We start from the raw sequence: 17,291 nt of genomic DNA, 5'->3' as shown, positions 1-17,291 counted from the left end.
GATCTTATTGCAGTACTCTGTTCTTCTCTCCCTTTTCTCTTCCCCTTTTCCAGGTATAGAAATCATGCTCATCCTTTGAGTAATATTCAGCTCAAATGCCATCTTTTAAGAGAAGTCAGAATTACTTCTCCCTTCTTCTGCATGTCTGTATCACTTTCCTATGCCATTATGGTTTCATTGTTAATATTGCGAAAAACTCCCAGACTGTGTTTTTTCCTTTACTGTCACACCGCAACAATCAACACAGAATACTTCTGTGACCAAAAGTATGGAGGGATTTTCTCTACACTCTAAGCAGCAGACGCCAGCTGGGTGTCTTCCTGTTTAATTCTGACACTGTCTACCAGAAGATCATGTCAGATCCCATGGATTCAGGGCTCAGTCCCCAAGACTCCGCCACCACCAATTTCAAGTCTGGGCCTCCAAAATGTCCAACTGATTTAAGTTGGGACTCCCATGATCCTATCTATCTTTGGGTTCGATTAATTTGCTGGATGGGCACACAGAACTCGGGGAAACACTTAATTTTACTGGTTCATTATAAAGGACATTGTAAAGGATGCAGGTGAAGAGACACACGGGACAAGGTATGGGAGTGGGGTGCGAAGCCTCCATGCCTTCCCTGGGCTCACCACCCGCCAGGAACCTCCATTTGTTCACTTTTCCTGAACCCAGCCTTCTGGGTTTTTTTGTTGTTGTTGTTCTTTTTTTTTTCTTTTTTTGAGACGGAGTCTCGCTCTGTCACCCAGGCTGGAGTGCAGTGGCCTAGGCTGGAGTGCAATGTTGCGATCTCTGCTCACTGCAAACTCTGCCTCCTGGGTTCACGCCATTCTCTTGCCTCAGCCTCCTGAGCAGCTGGGACTACAGGTGCCCGCCACCACGCTCGGCTAATTTTTTGTATTTTTATTAGAGACGGGGTTTTACCATTTTAGCCAGGATGGTCTCCATCTCCTGACTTTGTGATCCAGCTGCCTCGGCCTCCCAAAGTGCTGGAATCACAGGCGTGAGCCACCGTGCCCTGCCGCGTTCTGGGTTTTTATGGCAGCTTCATGAGGTCAGCATTCCTTCCCCCAGCATATAGGGCAGGACCCTCTCGGGGAAGGCGTTGAGATCCACAGTTAAAAAGGTGGGAGGTAGATTAGAGTCCTGCTTTGGGGCAGGTGAAAAGAGGGCAGGAAAGATTCTGAGGCCTATTCCTGAGGCCTCACACACCCAAAGTTACAACAAAAGACTAAGGCATACCTGTAATCCCAGCACTTTGGGAGGCTGAGGTGGGAGGATCGCTTGAGCCCAGGATTTCAAAACCAGCCTGGGCAACATAGGGAGACCTCATCTCTATTAAAAAAAAAAAAAAGAAGAAAAGAAAAGAAAAAGATTTGAAAAATGAAAAATAAGACTGTAACAAGGGCACATGGGAGTTATGAACCAGGAACCATAGATGAAAACTTTTATTTTTATATATATATATATATAAAAAATAATACCACAGTTATATTTTATTGAAAGTTGCATATTTCCCCTGTTAGTAAATGTATTGAGGGCAGAAACCAGCTGTTTTTCATATATCTGACCCCCATAGAAGCTAACACAGTCTGTGGTACTTTGTAGGATTTGTGGAGTGAATTATTGCTTTCTATGACATTTTTCTTTGGATTGATAATTATGATTTATTAGCACAATACCAAGTGTACCTTGTGACATACATGATAGTGATAAAATGGCCAGCATTTGTTGAGCACTTATTATGTGCCATATGTTGTTCTAAGTGCTTTATATCTATTAGCTGGTTTAATCCTTATATAGCCCTGTGATTATTATAATAGCCTAGTGATTATTATCCTCATTTTGCAGGTTGAGTTACTTAGTCAAGTTCCCCAGATAGTAAGCAATAGAGTTGGAATTCACATTTATAGTTTGCTTCTAGAGCCTGCACCCCAAACCACTATATTATATTGTTATTTCAGTGCAAATCAGGCCTTTTTGTGACTACTTAATTAGTAATTGAATGATATTCATGGGATTAGAGTTGTTATTTGACACCTCCCACAGTGGTTTGCATTCATGCCATATTTGATGTCAGCAATAAACCAATGGGTGCTTACTCTTAACCTTTTAGGAGGATTTGCCTGAGATTCACTTTCCTCATGAGGTTTAAAGATTCATTTTCTTCCCGAAAGTTATCCCTTGAAAGAATAGTTGGAAACATTGTCACTAACTGGTCTGGTATTCTCATTCTTAGGATGGAGGTTCTCTGGATCAAGTCCTGAAGAAAGCTGGAAGAATTCCTGAACAAATTTTAGGAAAAGTTAGCATTGCTGTGAGTATGTTATGAAGGTTTTCTTCTAAGTTCCTCATTGATAAGTTAATGAGTTGGTAGGAAATGAACAAGAAAGGAAGATGGGAAGTCAATGAGGGGAAAGTTTATTTAAAAAAGTGGCATTTTCTCAGTAGACTCTTCCCTGTTTGGAGTCTATAGACACTGTTGTCTCTGTCGCATTAGAATGAGAAATGTGACTTCCTTTATATTAAAATCCGTGTGTCTTGAAAACCAGGGGCCAGGCACAGTGGCTTGCACCTGTAATCCCAGCACTTTGCGAGGCCGAGGTGGGAGGCCCAGGAGTTCAGCTCCAGCCTGGGCAACATGATGAGACCTCACTTCTACAAAAAAATAAATAGCTGGGCGTGGTGGTGCACACGTGTAGTCCCAGCTACTTGGAAAGCTGAGGTGGGAGGATCACTTGAGACTCAGCTGCAGTGAGCCATAATCCATAATTGTGCCATTGCACTTCAGTCTGGGTGACAGAGCGAGACCCTGTCTGAAAACAAAACAACTCTATATACCATGTAAAAAGATGGTTGCTTGATAAGGCAGGTTAAGAAAATGAAACAAAAGAATAAAAAATAAGGGGCTGGGTGCGGTGGCTCGTGCCTGTAATCCCAGCACTTTGGGAAGTGGAGGCGGGCAGATCATCTGAGGTCAGGAGTTCGAGAACAGCCTGACCAAAATGGAGAAACCCCATCTCTACTAAAAATACAAAATTAGCTAGGCATGGTGGTGCATGCCTGTAATTCGAGCTACTCAGGAGGCTGAGGCAAGAGAATTGCTTGAACCCAGGATGGGGTGGTTGTGGTAAGCCAAGATTGCACCATTGCACTCCAGCCTGGGCAACAAGAGTGAAACTCTGTCTCAAAAAAAAAAAAAAAAAAAAAAAAAAAAGGAGGGCAAATTTGTGATGATGATAAATGAAGTATTTTCCTAGAATATTTTAAAATAGATTATTTTTCTAATGACCAGTATTTTGTCTTCTTTTACATTCCCGTTCCTCTAGGTAATAAAAGGCCTGACATATCTGAGGGAGAAGCACAAGATCATGCACAGAGGTAAGAAGTTATTTGCTAGTTGTTGTGCTTTGAAGTTTAGATATAATCCAAAGGTTGTTGCTTCCTCTTTTTTGTACGTTTTGTTTTCATGTAAAAGCCTTTTAATAACATGTTAAATATTTTATTAAAAGTCATTGTTTAGTTTGGTGGCTGGGGCAGCAATTCCTACCCTCTTTTTGGTCTTGCTACATCTATTGCCTGTAACTGTGATGGACATAGTCATAGTCACCCTGGAAGTCCAGCTAAGAGCCTCAGCCAGAACTTAGTTATCCAGTCTCTGGTGTCACTTTTCACTGGACTAGATTGTGCATATGCCCAAAGTCAGGACTGGCCAGCTGCATATGAGTTTTGCTATAAAAGAAACTGATTTATTGCTCTGTGCAGTGGCTCACGCCTGTAATTCCAGCACTTTGGGAGACCCAGGCAGGCGGGTGGATCATGAGGTCAGGAGTTCGAAACCAACCTGACCAACATGGTGAAACCTTGTCTCTACTAAAAATACAAAAATTAGCCGCCAGCCATGGTGGCGAGCTCCTGTAATCCCAGCTACTTGGGAGGCTGATGCAGGAGAATTGCTTGAACCCAGGAGGTGGAGGTTGTGGTGAGCTGAGATTGCACTGCTGCACTCCAGCCTGGGCGACAGAGCAAGATGCCGTCTCAAAACAACAACCGGAACAACAACAAAACACATTAAAAAAGAAATAAACTGATTTATTTTAATAAAGGTACACATAGACTTAACCATGTGAGCATACCATCTTAGGCATTTGTCCAAGATAAAAGATAACATATATCCACACAAATATTTAAAGAAGCTGTATTTCTTGTAGAAACAACTGAAATATCCTTCAACAGGCAAAGAGAGAAACAAATTGTTGTATATCTATACAATAGAATACTCTTCAACAATAAAAATGAACAGACTACTGATACACGTAATGTTGAATTTCAGGAACATTTATGCTGAGTGAAAGAAGCCAGACACAAAACAGCCCAAACTATTTCCATTTATATGAAATTACAGAGAGAATAACAACAAATCCATAGTGGCAGAAAGTAGATCAGTGGTTGCCTGGGGGGTCTAGGGAGAGATTAAAGGGGCATGAAGGAACTTTTTGGGGTGACACAAATGTTACATCTTTTTTTTTTTTTTTTTTCAAGAGCACAAATCCACTTATATTTATTGACTTCTCATTAGTTTAAATCCTTGAGGGGGGCCGGGCGCGGTGGCTCACGCCTGTAATCCCAGCATTTTGGGAGGTTGAGGCGGGCGGATCACCTGAGTTCAGGAGTTCGAGACTAGCCTGGCCAACATGGCGAACCCTCGTCTCTACTAAAAGTACAGAAAATTAGCCGGGCGTGGTGGCAGGTGCTTGTAATCCCAGCTACTCAGGAGGCCGAGGGAGGAGAGGCTTGAACCCAGGAGGCGGAGGTTGCAGTGAGCCGAGATCGCGCCACTGCTTTCCATCCTGGGTGACAAGAGTGAGACTCTGTCTAAAAAAAAAAAAAAATCCTTGAGGGGTACAACATCACTTGGATTCCTTACCAGGAAGAGAACTTCAGAATTTGGCATAAACTATGCCACTGGTTCTGTGGGCCCAAGTTACCTTTCTCCAGATTACTCTGGTGTTGTTTGGTTTGCCGCCAGGAGTTACTGTATTTTTGTATTTTTGTATTTGCTTTGTATTCGTAAGCGCATCTCTTGCCCAAATAGAATTGTGTTTCATCTCGGGCATAAACACTTTCAACTTTAGGAAGAACTGTCTGCTCCCTTTGGTTCCAGATACCCTGCTTATAGCCAGCAAAAATGGCCTTGCACCACAGCCTTCCACATATTTCCTTTTAGAAGTCCTGTTCCCAGCAGACCTCCATAGGATCCAAGATGGTGGGAAGGGCAAATGTTACATCTTGACAATGGTGATGGATACATGGGTATATACATTCGTTGAAAGTCAACTGTCCACTAATGTGACTGCATTTTATAGTATATAAATTATACCTTGGTATAGTTGCTTTTTAAAAAGATGAAGCCAGAGAACAGGAAATTGGTAAACATGGTGCTGTCGGCCATGTCCCTTCTGCCGCAGCACTGTCAACAGTGACTGGTGTAGGGAGGAGAGCTGAAGAGGGGATGAGTGGACTAGGGTGGGCTGGTGGAACTGAATGGACAGCTTACAAACCCCATAGAGTAGGTGATACATCACAGGTGAGCAAGCTGAGCACTAAGTGGAGCCACCTTTGACATGGCTGACTCCTGGATGCATTTTTTTTTTTTTTAACGTCCCCCTTCTCTCCCCTAGTGTTCTTTTTGTTAGTCTTACTTCTTCCAGATACTGAGCTTTCAGGTCAAGGTCACTTAATTATGACAGTGTTTGCAAGTGTTGGAGGGTGTTCTGATTCAGTAGGTCTGGGGTAGGGCACAGGGACCTGAAAATTTAAAAATAGGCAATTAGCTGGGCATAGTGGCTCATGCACGTAGTCCCAGCACTTTGGGAGGCCGAGGCGGGTGGATCACTTGAGGTCAGGAGTTTGAAACAAGCCTGGCCAACATGGTGAAACCCTGTCTCTACTAAAAATACAGAAATTAGCTGGGCGTGGTGGCACATGCCTGTAATCCCAGCTACTCAGGTAGCTTAGGCAAGAGAATTGTTTGAACCTGAGGGGCAGAGGTTGCAGTAAGCTGAGATCATGCCATTGCACTCTAGCCTGGTCAACAGAGACTCTGTCTCCAAAAAAAAAAAAAAAAGTTTAATTGTAAAAAAATATATACATAAAGTTTACCATTTTCTCAAGTTTTCAGTGTATAGTTCAGAGGCTTTAAGTATATTCACATTGTTGTGCAGCCATCGCCACCATCCATCTCCAGAACTTTTTTCATCTTGCGGACCTCAAGCTCTGTATCTATTTAACAGCTCTCATCAGGTGTGGTGACTGATGCCTGTAATCCCAGCACTTTGGGAGGCCGAAGTGGGCAGATCATCCAAGGTCAGGAGTTCAAGACCAGACTGGCCAACATGGCGAAAACCCCATCTTTACTAAAACTACAAAAATTAGCTAGGCGTGGTGGCACACACCTGTAATCCCAGGTACTTGAGAGGACAGGCATGAGAATCCCTTGAACCTGGGAGGCAGAGGTTGCAGTGGGCTGAGATTGTGCCACTGCACTCCAGCCTGGGTGGCAGAGCAAGACTCCATCTCAAAAAAAACAAAACAAAAAAACCCCCACTATTTCCCCCTTTCCCCATCCGTTGGAAACCACCAATCTACCTTCTATCTCTCTGAGTTTGACTACTCTAGGTACCTCATATGAGTGGAATTATGCAGTATTTGTCCTTTAGGTACTGTCTTGTTTTAGTTAGAATAATGTTTTCATGGTTCATCCATGTTATATGATGTGCTAGACACTGGTTCTTAAGTTAAGTGCTAGTTCTTATGCTGTGTCCATAGCCACACTTTGGGAAACAGTGCATTGGGAGTAGAATGAGTAGCTAGGTGGGCTGTCTAGAAAGAGGAGTAATGGCAGCTTGTCCCTAGTGGGATTTGTGGGGAGGAAAGAAATAGAAAATAAAGCACAAAGAAGAAAGTTGTACAAGTGTTCCCTCTCATTCCAGGGAAAATTTCTCAAAATATTGAAAAATTTCTGTCCGTGATAGACTGGTAGTTGGAATTTGCATGACCAGCTTACAGCTTGTACATATGGTTCAGTTTTGTGCATCTATTAATTTCAACCTGGGGCCGTCAAACTGCATTGTTAAGAACTACAGACTATTGGCTGGGCGCCGTGGCTCACACCTGTAATCCCAGTATTTTGGGAAGCCGAGGCGGGTGGATTACCTGAGTTTGGGGGTTGTAGACCAACGTGACCAACATGGAGAAACCCCATCTCTACTAAAAATACAAAAAATTAGCCGGGCGTGTTGGTGCATGCCTGTAATCCCAGCTATGTGGGAAGCTGAGACAGGAAAATCGATTGAATCTGGGAGGCAGAGGTTGCGGTGAACCGAGATTGCGCCATTGCACTTCAGCCTGGGCAACAAGAGTGAAACTCTGTCTAAAAAAAAAACAAAACTAGCCACTATTCTGACAAGAGCCGAGGAAACTCAGAGCTAACATTTAAAAAGAAAACTAGACTTCCTCTTCTGAAATTATTAGGAGTTACTGGTGAAGGACTTGCCCTCTCACCATAAACAGCTATAAAACTGAAAAACATACATGTGAAACAGTTGTAATCAGACTCTGAACAACAGATAAGGTAGGACTGTGATCAGTGAGAGATAAGAAACAGAAGCAGTAATCCCTATGATTGCTTCAGCTTTTTGCCTGGAAGTACTTCTTAAATCCCACCCCCATCCCCCTTTTTTGAGACAGGAACTTGCTCTGTTACTTTGGCTGGAGTACAGTGGCTCGATCTCAGCTCATTGCAGCCTTGAACTCCCAGGCTCAAGCAATCCTGCCACCTCAGCCTCCCAAGTAGCTGGGACTACAGATGTGCATCACCATGTCTGGATAATTTTTAGATTTTTTGTGGAGTAGGGATCTGGCTCTGTTGCCCAGGCTGGTCTCAAATTCCTGGACTCAGGTAGTCCTCCTGCCTCAGCCTCCCAAAGTGCTGGATTACGGGTATAAGCCACTGCATCTGGCGTATAAATCCCCTCGAGTCTGTTGGTGAATACTGATCTGCACATGTGCAGGGTGAAAGTCCATCAGACCGGACAGAAAATTACCAAGGAGCTATATGTTGAACAATTCCCGGAGTTTACACGGGGCTGTGAGAAGTTCAAGTTCCAACCATTCAGAATGGAAAGCCATAATTGAACATAAATGAAACGCAATAGAGACCCCAGAAAAGTCACCTTAGTTACCAGGTTAAACTGGCTCCAGGGAAAAGTTTTTAAAAGCTGTCCAATAAAACAAGTCTCTGAAAGGTCAGTCTGATCTACAAGTTACCTAACAACATGGCAAAACAAAGTTTAACACTCGAAGACAACAGAATCCAAACACTCAAATTCAGTGTCCAGCATCTAATAAAAACAATTACCAGACTGGCAAAGAGGCAGGAAAAGCCAAGCCATACCAAAAGAAAAATCAATCAGTAGGAAGAGATCCAGAAATGAAAGAGATAATGGAATTAGCAGAAAATGACTTTAAGAGATATGAGGCCAGGCGTGGTGGACCAGCCTGGGCAGCATAGTGAAACCCCATCTGTACTTAAAAAAAAAAAAAAGAAAAAAAACAGAAGAGATGTTATAAATATATGCGCAAGTATTTAAAGGGAAAGATGAGTATATAGGCAGAGAAATGGAGGATAAAAATAACCGTGAAATTTCTTTCTTTTTTTTTTTTTTTTTGAGACGGAGTCTCGCTCTGTCGCCCAGGCTGGAGTGCAGTGGCAGGATCTCGGCTCACTGAAAGCTCCGCCTCCCAGGTTCAGGCCATTCTCCAGCCTCAGCTTCCCGTGTAGCTGGGACTACAGGCACCCGCCACCACGCCCGGCTAATGTTTTTGTATTTTTATTTTTAGTAGAGGGGGGGTTTCACCATGTTAGCCAGGATGGTCTGGATCTCCTGACCTCGTGATCCACCTGCCTTGGCCTCCCAAAGTGCTGGGATTACAGGCGTGAGCCACCGTGCCTGGCCAGAACCGTGAAATTTCTATGGATGAAAATTTCAGTATCTGAAGTGAAAAATTGATTTTCTTGTGCAGATTAGTCCCTACATAAGAAAGGACCAGTTAACCTGAAGATGCTCTAATAGAGCTATAGAAACTGAAGCACAAAGAGGAAAAGACTAGAAAGAGATAAAGAGCAGAACCTCAGAGACCTGTGGGACAAGATTCAAGTAGTCTAAGTTACATGTAATTGGAATCTGGGGGAAAGGGCAAGAAAAGAATGAGACCTATGGGCCAATTTCAGAGGCAGGTAAGACAATGTCATGCTGATGAACATACAAGTAACTGGAGTCTCAGGAAAGGAGGGGCTGTGCTGGCAGTAAACAACTGGGAATTGATGTGAGAAAAAAACACTGTTTACCATAATATCAAAAAATAGGAAATACTGAGGGACACATTTGACAAAAGATATCAAAACCTTAATACCAGAAACCACAAAACATTCCTAAGAAGATTTAAAGAAGACCTAAATAAATTAAAGAAGGCCTAAATAAATGGAGAATTTAAAGAAGACATGAATCAATATGTTATTGATGAGAAGACTCGTGTTGTTAAGGTAACAGTTTTGCTTTAAGTGCTAACCCTATGATTGCTATGTAGGCAATTGATATATTAATTGATCTGTAGATTTAAAGCCATCATATTGAAAATCCCAGCAGCCTTTTTTGTCAAATTAACAAATTATATCTAAAATTTACATGAAAATGCAAAGGACCTGGAATAGCTAAGACAACATTGAGAAAAGAAAAAGCTGGGGACTTAGACTACCTGATTTTAAGATTTATTATAGCTAGGTGTGGTGGTGCACACCTGTAGTCACAGCTCCTTGGGAGGTTGAGGCGGTAGGATCACTTGAGCCCAGGAGTTCTGGGCTGTAGTGTGTTAATGCCAGTTGGGTGTTTGCACTAAGTTCAGCATCAATGTGGTGACCTCCCATGAACAGAAGACTTAACAGGTTACCTAGGGAAGGGTGAACTGACCCAGGTTGGAAGTGGAACAGGTCAAAACTCCAGTGCTGATTAGTAGTGGAATCACACCTATGAATAGCCACTGCTCTCTAGTCTGGGCAGCATAAGGAGACCCTGTCTCTTTAAAAAAAGGAAAAAAAAGAAAATTATTATAAAGCTATAGTTATAGAGTGTTGTATTGGTGTAAAGACAAACATAATAAGTCAGTAGAACAGAATGAAGAGTCCGGAATTAGACACATACCTATATAGTCAATTGATTTTTGGCAGATGAAATTCCAAGGTAGTTCAATAGGGGAAGGATAATCTTTTTAACACATGATGCTGGAACAATTAGGTATGCATATGCACAAAGATGAACCTTGACCATTACCTATTACCACATACCATATTCAAAAGTTAACTCACTGTAGATCATAGGTCTAACTGTAAGAGTTAAGGCTATAAAAACTTCTAGAGGAAAGCACTGGAGACTATCTTAGTGACCCATGTTTTGGCAGTTTTTAAATGGGAGAAGGCATGCCCTAGGTAGAAAAATCAATCAATTGAGAATTTTATCTATACCTAAAATATTTGATTCTCAAAAGATACTGACAGGGCTGATGTGTGGTGGCTCATACCTATAGTCCTAGCACTTTGGAAGGCTAAGGCAGAAGGGTTGCTTGGTCTATATAACAAGACATCATCTCTACTAAAAAAAGAAAAATTTAGCTGGGCCTGATGGTGTGCGCCTATGGTCCCAGCTACTTGGGAGGCTGAGGCAGGAGGATTGCTTGAGCCCAGGAGTTCGAGGCTGCAGTGAGCCATAATCTTTCACTCCAGCCTGGAGGACAGAGCAAGACCTTGTCTGGTGGGGGTGGGGAGTGGTGGAAAGACACTGACAGAAATGGAAAGACAAGCCACAGACCAAGAGATGATATTGGCAAAACATATATCTGACAAAGAACTTTATCTAGAATATTTGATGAAGACCTCTTATAACTTAGTAAAAAGAAACAACTCAATACAAATAGGTAAAAGATTTGAACAGACACTTTACTAGAGAACTTTAATAAAGATACTTTACACTGCTGGTAGGAATGTAAAATGGTATAATCATGTTGGAAAACAGTTTATCAGTTTCAAAGATGTTAAGCATTTACTGAATATACATTTAGCTATTTCACTCCTATAATTTACTGTAAAGAAATGAAGGAATATGCCCATTCAGATACTTGTACATATACGTACATAGTAGTTTTATTTGTAATAGCCAAAAGATATCCATTAACAATTGAATGGATAAATAAATTATGGTATTTCCATACTATGGCATACTACTTAGCAGTAGAAAGAAGAAACCATTGATACATGCAACAAGACCTGGATGAATCTAAAGAGAATTATGCTGAATGAGAGAAGTAAGACAAAAAAGGATACACATGATTCCATTTATGTAAAATTCTAGAAACTACAAACTTATCTTTAGGGACAAAATGCAAATCGGTGGTTGCCCAGGTACTGAGGGCAGGAGAGAAAGGAAACAATTACAAAGGAACAAGAGGAAGCTTTTGGGTGTGATGGACATGTTTATTATCTTGATTGTGGTGATGGTTTTACACACACACACATTAAATGGTACGTTTTAAGTGTATGTAGTTTATTATATGAAAATTACATATCAGTAAAGCTGTAAAATAAGTTGCTGAACACCAGTAATAAATTCTTAAAAACATTCAGAGAGAGGACAACCATTTTGGAAAACAGGTATTAAAATTTGTTTTAAAATTAAATTACACCACCATCAACTGCACTTATTGGTATTTACCTAAGATAAATGAAAACATTAGCTCGTGCAAGGACTTGTTACACAAATGTTCATAGCAGCTTTGTTTTATAATTGCCCCAAATTAGAAGCAACAAAAATATTTATTACCAGATGAGTGGGTATATACTGATATATTCAAACAATGGAGTACAACTCAGCAATAAAAACAAACTATTGATACATATAACTTCAGTGAATCTCAGAAACATGCTAAGGGAAAGAAGCCCTGTACAGAAGAGTACATACTGTGAGAGCCTGCTAATACGAAATTTTAGAACAGACAATCCACAGTAACATATAGCAGATCAGTGACTGCCTGAGGGTCTAGAGGTGGGGATAGGTTAACATCAAAGTGCGTAAGGGAACTTTTCTGGAGTAATAGAAATACTAAATCTTGTTTGTGGTAATAGGTTCACAGGTGTAAACATTTTTGAAAATGCATGAAAGTATACACTTAAAATGCTAACTGTAGGCTGGGTATGGCTGTTCACACCTGTAATCCCAGCACTTTCGGAGGCCAAGGTTGGTGGATCACCTGAGGTCATGAGTTCGAGACCAGCCTGGCCAACATGGTGAAATCCCCATCTACTAAAAATACAAAAATTAAGCTTGGCGTGGTGGTGGGCGCCTATAATCCCAGCTACTGGGGAGGCTGAGTCAGGAGAATTGCTTGAACCCGGGAGGCAGAGGTTGCATTGAGCCGAGATTGCACCATGTCCGGCCTGGGCAACAAGAGCGAAACTCTGTCTCCAAAAGAAAAAAAGAGTGCTAAATATAGAAAGCCACCTGCTTTCTAAGTGTATTGGCTGCCATCTTGTCCTCTTTCTACTGACAAGAAAGCATCAATAAGAAGTAGTCATTGGTTTGAGGGGGAAACAGTTTTTCCAGCAGTTTAGTCCTTAATCTGTGGCTTTTTAAGACCTCTGAGTTCCATGTTAGAATATTTTAATGTACTAGTTTCTTTTTTTTTTCTTTTTCTTTTTTTTTTCTGAGACGGAGTTTTTGCTCTGTTTCGCCCAGGCTGGAGTACAGTGGCACAATCTTGGCTCACTGCAAACTTCACTTCCCAGGTTCACGCCATTTTCCTGCCTCAGCCTCCCAAGTAGCTGGGACTACAGGTGCCCACCACCACACCCAGGTAATTTTTTTTTTTTTTTTTTTGAGACGGAGTCTCGCTCTGTCGCCCAGGCTGGAGTGCAGTGGCCGGATCTCGGCTCACTGCAGGCTCCGCCTCCTGGGTTCAAGCCATTCTCCTGCCTCAGCCTCCCGAGTAGCTGGGACTACAGGCGCCCGCCACATCGCCCGGCTAGTTTTTTGTATTTTTTTTAGTAGAGACGGGGTTTCACCGTGTTAGCCAGGATGGTCTCGATCACCTGACCTCGTGATCCACCCACCTCGGCCTCCCAAAGTGCTGGGATTACAGGCGTGAGCCACCACGCCCGGCCTAATGTATTAGTTTCTAGGAAATAGGAGTAGCTGAAAGGAGAGGAGAAATGAACATTTCTTAAGCACGGAGTTATGTTCTAGGCTGCAGTTGACATATGCAGTCTACCACTGTGGAAGGACGAGTGAGGTCAGTGTTGTAGGAGCGTCCGGTGGAGTAAAGGCATCCCATCCTCTGTGAAATGGAGTCTGCGTGCCTACTCAGAGGTTGCTGTAAGGATTAAGAAATTACATATGGAAAGCAACTGGCAAAATGTTTTGCATATAGAAAGCTCTAACAAATGCTAATTGCCTTCCCTGTTTCTTTATATGATTTATAAGGAAACTAAAAACCAGAGTGATTAAAACCTGAGCTTTGGTTTCTATATGTGTAAAATAGGAAGTTCATCTATTTGTCTCTCATTAACCTGTAAGTTTCTTCAACTCTGGGAACATGTCTAATTGCTGTGTATGTATCTTCAGTCCTGAAGATGATAGTAGAAAACAGTTGTTCTTTGAAGGTTTGTTACATGGTTGGATGTATGATTAATTTGTGCCAGAACACACAGGAGTCAACTTGTGAAACTGGGCGAAGGACCCGTGTCTCTTGCTCTTAATACAGTGTTTCTTTGTAGTCCTGTGTTTTTCTCTACTATGTACCTACTATGGAGCATGCCCTGTGTTTTTCAATGAAGAGCTCTAACTTTATTTCTGCTCCAAGGAGAGGGAGGTTTCAGCACATTCCTGGAACAACCAGCTTTCTTTTCCCTTCCGCCTAGTGCTGCCCCCACCATCTTAGGGCTTTCTTTTCTGACTTCACCAATTGTTGCTCTTTGGCATGAAGAGCTGCTTTGTGAGCCAGATGGGTCTCTGAACAGATGTCTTTAGTGGAGAGTTTACCACTTGCACAGCCAAGAAAGGCAAGTCACTAGAAGGACTTCTGTGTGGGCTGGCCTGGCTGCTCAGCATTTCAGACTCCTGTTGTTTACAAGTCTTCTGCAGAAGCCCTGGAAGAATTAACTGTAAGGCCTGGACTGTGGAATGGTACTTGTGCACAAGCAGTTCCCGAGCAAGCAGCACAGTGAGTAAATGATTCCTGGAAACCTGAGTTCAGGTGAAAATGAGAGAGAACAGTTTCCTTGTCCCTGCGTATGGGCTCCTCATGGCCAGTTCTACCTCTGGTCTAAATATATTCTTCCCTGATGAAATTTCAACTTCATTTCTTCTTCTGTCCTTTAGGAAAAATAGGGAAGAGTAAAGAGGTCTTTTCTCTGCCTCAAATTTTTGTTTGTTCTTATTTGTTGATATTTATTTGCTGGAGATAGCTTAGTGTTTTTTTCTTTTTCTTTTTGAGACAGGGTCTCGCTGTGGTGCCCAGACTAGGAGTGCAGTGGTGCAGTCATGGCTCACTGTAGCCTTGGCCTCCTAGGCTAAAGCAATTCTCCTGCCTCAGCCTTCCGAAGTGCTGAGACTACAGGCATGAGCTGCTAGGCTAGACTTGATTATTTCAATTACCATTTGCTATGTAACAAGCCTCCAAAACTTAGTAGATTAAAATAACAATTTACTACTTTATACAATTTATTACTTTTTCTGTGGGTTGGCAGGTCCTCTTTCTCCATCCTCTGTGAGGCTAAAGCCCTGGTTTCTTCCAGTAGCAAGTGGGGGTAAACCTTAGTACTCAAGTACCCTTTAAGCCTCTGCTTATGTCACGTTTGTTCATGTCCTGTTGGCTAAAGCAAGTCATGTGTTTCAAGCCAAGATTTAAAAAGTAGAGTGAAGTCTCCATCTCTTGTTGGGAGGAGCTATGAAATATGGTAGCCCCTGTTTTTCCACTCTATCACAATGATAAAGTTGAAGGTTCAAATCGTGACTGTGCTACTTATTGTGTAACCTTGGATGACTCATTTAACTTCTCCAAACCTCAGGAAAATAGAGAAAACAGAACCTACCTAAAGGGTTGTGTGCAGATTAATTAACACATACAAAGCACTTAGAATAGTGCTTGACACGTAGTAGACACTTAATGCATTTTACATGTTGCTTAGATAAATTGGTAGAGGTTTTTATGATTACCAGCAACAGAAACCAGCCTGACTTGGTTTAAGCTTCTTAAAACTTATTCATTAGAAGGATGCAAGGGAAGTTCAGAGAGTCCTTGGAAAAGCTGATCCTACAAACCACGGTAGGGTAGGAACCAAGGCTACTCTGGTTAGGAGGTTGGCTCAGTCAGGCAGAAAAATAGCTCCCTGGCACACAACTGTAACAGTGCTATTGCTGCTGGGCCAACTGTCCTCTCCTAGCCTTGTTTAGGGGGTAGGCATGGGCTCAGTGACCTCCCAGACGGGTCCAGAGTCAGTGCCTCTGAAGCATCCACTCTCACCACAGTCATGCAGATGTCAAGGGACATCATCTTCTCCTGCTCAGTGTTGGGGGCTGGTTGGTGGTCCCATTACCTAGTCCAGGTTGAAAGTGATTTCTGAGTGTTCCCTGCTCTAATTAAAACTAATGTACAAGGCCGGGCGCGGTGGCTCAAGCCTGTAACCCCAGCACTTTGGAAGGCCGAGACGGGTGGATCACGAGGTCAGGAGATCGAGACCATCCTGGCTAACATGGTGAAACCCCATCTCTACTAAAAAATACAAAAAAACTGGCCGGGCGAGGTGGCGGGCACCTGTAGTCCCGGCTACTTGGGAGGCTGAGGCAGGAGAATGGTGTGAACCCGGGAGGTGGAGCTTGCAGTGAGCCGAGATAACAAAGGTGCTCTGGGGCCAATGTTTTGCTCTTTCAAAGCATTCACTGTAGGTAGGATTCTTCAAATATAAGTTTTCATAGAATCTTGAAAAAGGCAAGCAAATTACATCAATTTGATTCATACATTCCTTCTTAGAAATATGTCAGTGATTTAAACGTAGGTATTCCCGTACTTACAAAGTTTTAAGTGAGAAGTGCCTCGTGGTATTTTGAGGAAGGTTAGCTGTTTTCAGGTACCATTTAGTTACTGTTTTTCCACCGAGGTAGTAGCCTTTTGAACATTTTTCGGTTATCTTTCTTCAACTGGGTGAGTATGTCCTGGTCCTAGTTTGGTACATTGCCTTGGTTGTACACATGGTAGCTTTCCTACATTTCTAATATGTCTGCATCAGGTGGGGACACAAAGGCAAGCACGTTCTCACCCTCATTCCTGAAGTGATTTGTCTCTGCCATAATGGAGCAGGACTTCTTGGGCAAAATAAGTTCAGCTTGGCTAGCTCAACTGGTCCACTGTGATTTGTCCTGGTATTATACAGAACATTGCATTCTATTTCCCCTGGGTGTTCAAAGGGAGAAGCAATCTGTGCAGTTTAGCCTGGTGTATGTGATTTGTGAGCTGTTGATCGGGGTGGGTATAGAGCTGTTACCCCTTTGGGGAGTAAGTTTCTCTGAAATCTCTGGGTGACATTCTGACAGTCATAGGTAGGTACAGGTATATGCTCCTCCGTGTCTATTCGCCTACCTCCTCGCAGTCTTTTCCCCCATCAAAGAGAAGTAATTCATTTTGTAAAATATTTATAGAATACCTGCCAAGTGCAAGGTACTAGGTGAATTACTCGTTAGGCATAGAATGGGCTCATAAATGAATTGTGCCCTCCAGGAGCTGAGTCTAATGGGAAAGAGACATATCTGTAAATGACTCTTGTATATAGTGGAACACAGCCAGTATCATTGTTTTGTGCATGAATCACTACCCTGCCAACTTTCAAACAGAATCCGATGTGACATAGTGACATAGTTTATTAGTCAGAATTCTTTGGTGTGGCAGAAACCCAACTCAAGATTACTTTTTTTTTTTTTTTTTTTTGAGATGCAGTCTTGCTCTATCGCCCTGGCTGGGGTGCAGTGGCCGGATCTCAGCTCACTGCAAGCTCCGCCTCCCGGGTCTACGCCATTCTCCTGCCTCAGCCTCCCAAGTAGCTGGGACCACAGGCGCCCGCCACCTCGCCCGGCTAGTTTTTGGTATTTTTTTGGTAGAGACGGGGTTTCACCATGTTAGCCAGGCTGGTCTCG

The 17,291-nt window shown here is 42.5% G+C and overlaps 1 protein-coding gene across 2 annotated transcripts in view; it reads left to right on the top strand.

Moving 5' to 3' along the window:
• MAP2K1 (mitogen-activated protein kinase kinase 1) overlaps window positions 1-17,291 on the top strand; it is a 109,962-nt gene that overhangs the window by 58,785 nt on the left and 33,886 nt on the right. For both annotated transcript variants that reach the window (XM_003901088.4, XM_017960720.3), the window contains exons 4-5: window positions 2,240-2,317; window positions 3,330-3,381. In XM_003901088.4, coding sequence (XP_003901137.1) covers window positions 2,240-2,317; window positions 3,330-3,381 — 130 coding nt within the window. The remainder of the gene's footprint in view (window positions 1-2,239; window positions 2,318-3,329; window positions 3,382-17,291) is intronic.

This window comes from Papio anubis, chromosome 7, assembly GCF_008728515.1.
Source record: "Papio anubis isolate 15944 chromosome 7, Panubis1.0, whole genome shotgun sequence".
NCBI lineage: Eukaryota > Metazoa > Chordata > Mammalia > Primates > Cercopithecidae > Papio > Papio anubis.
This window is presented reverse-complemented; position numbering and strand designations above follow the sequence as displayed.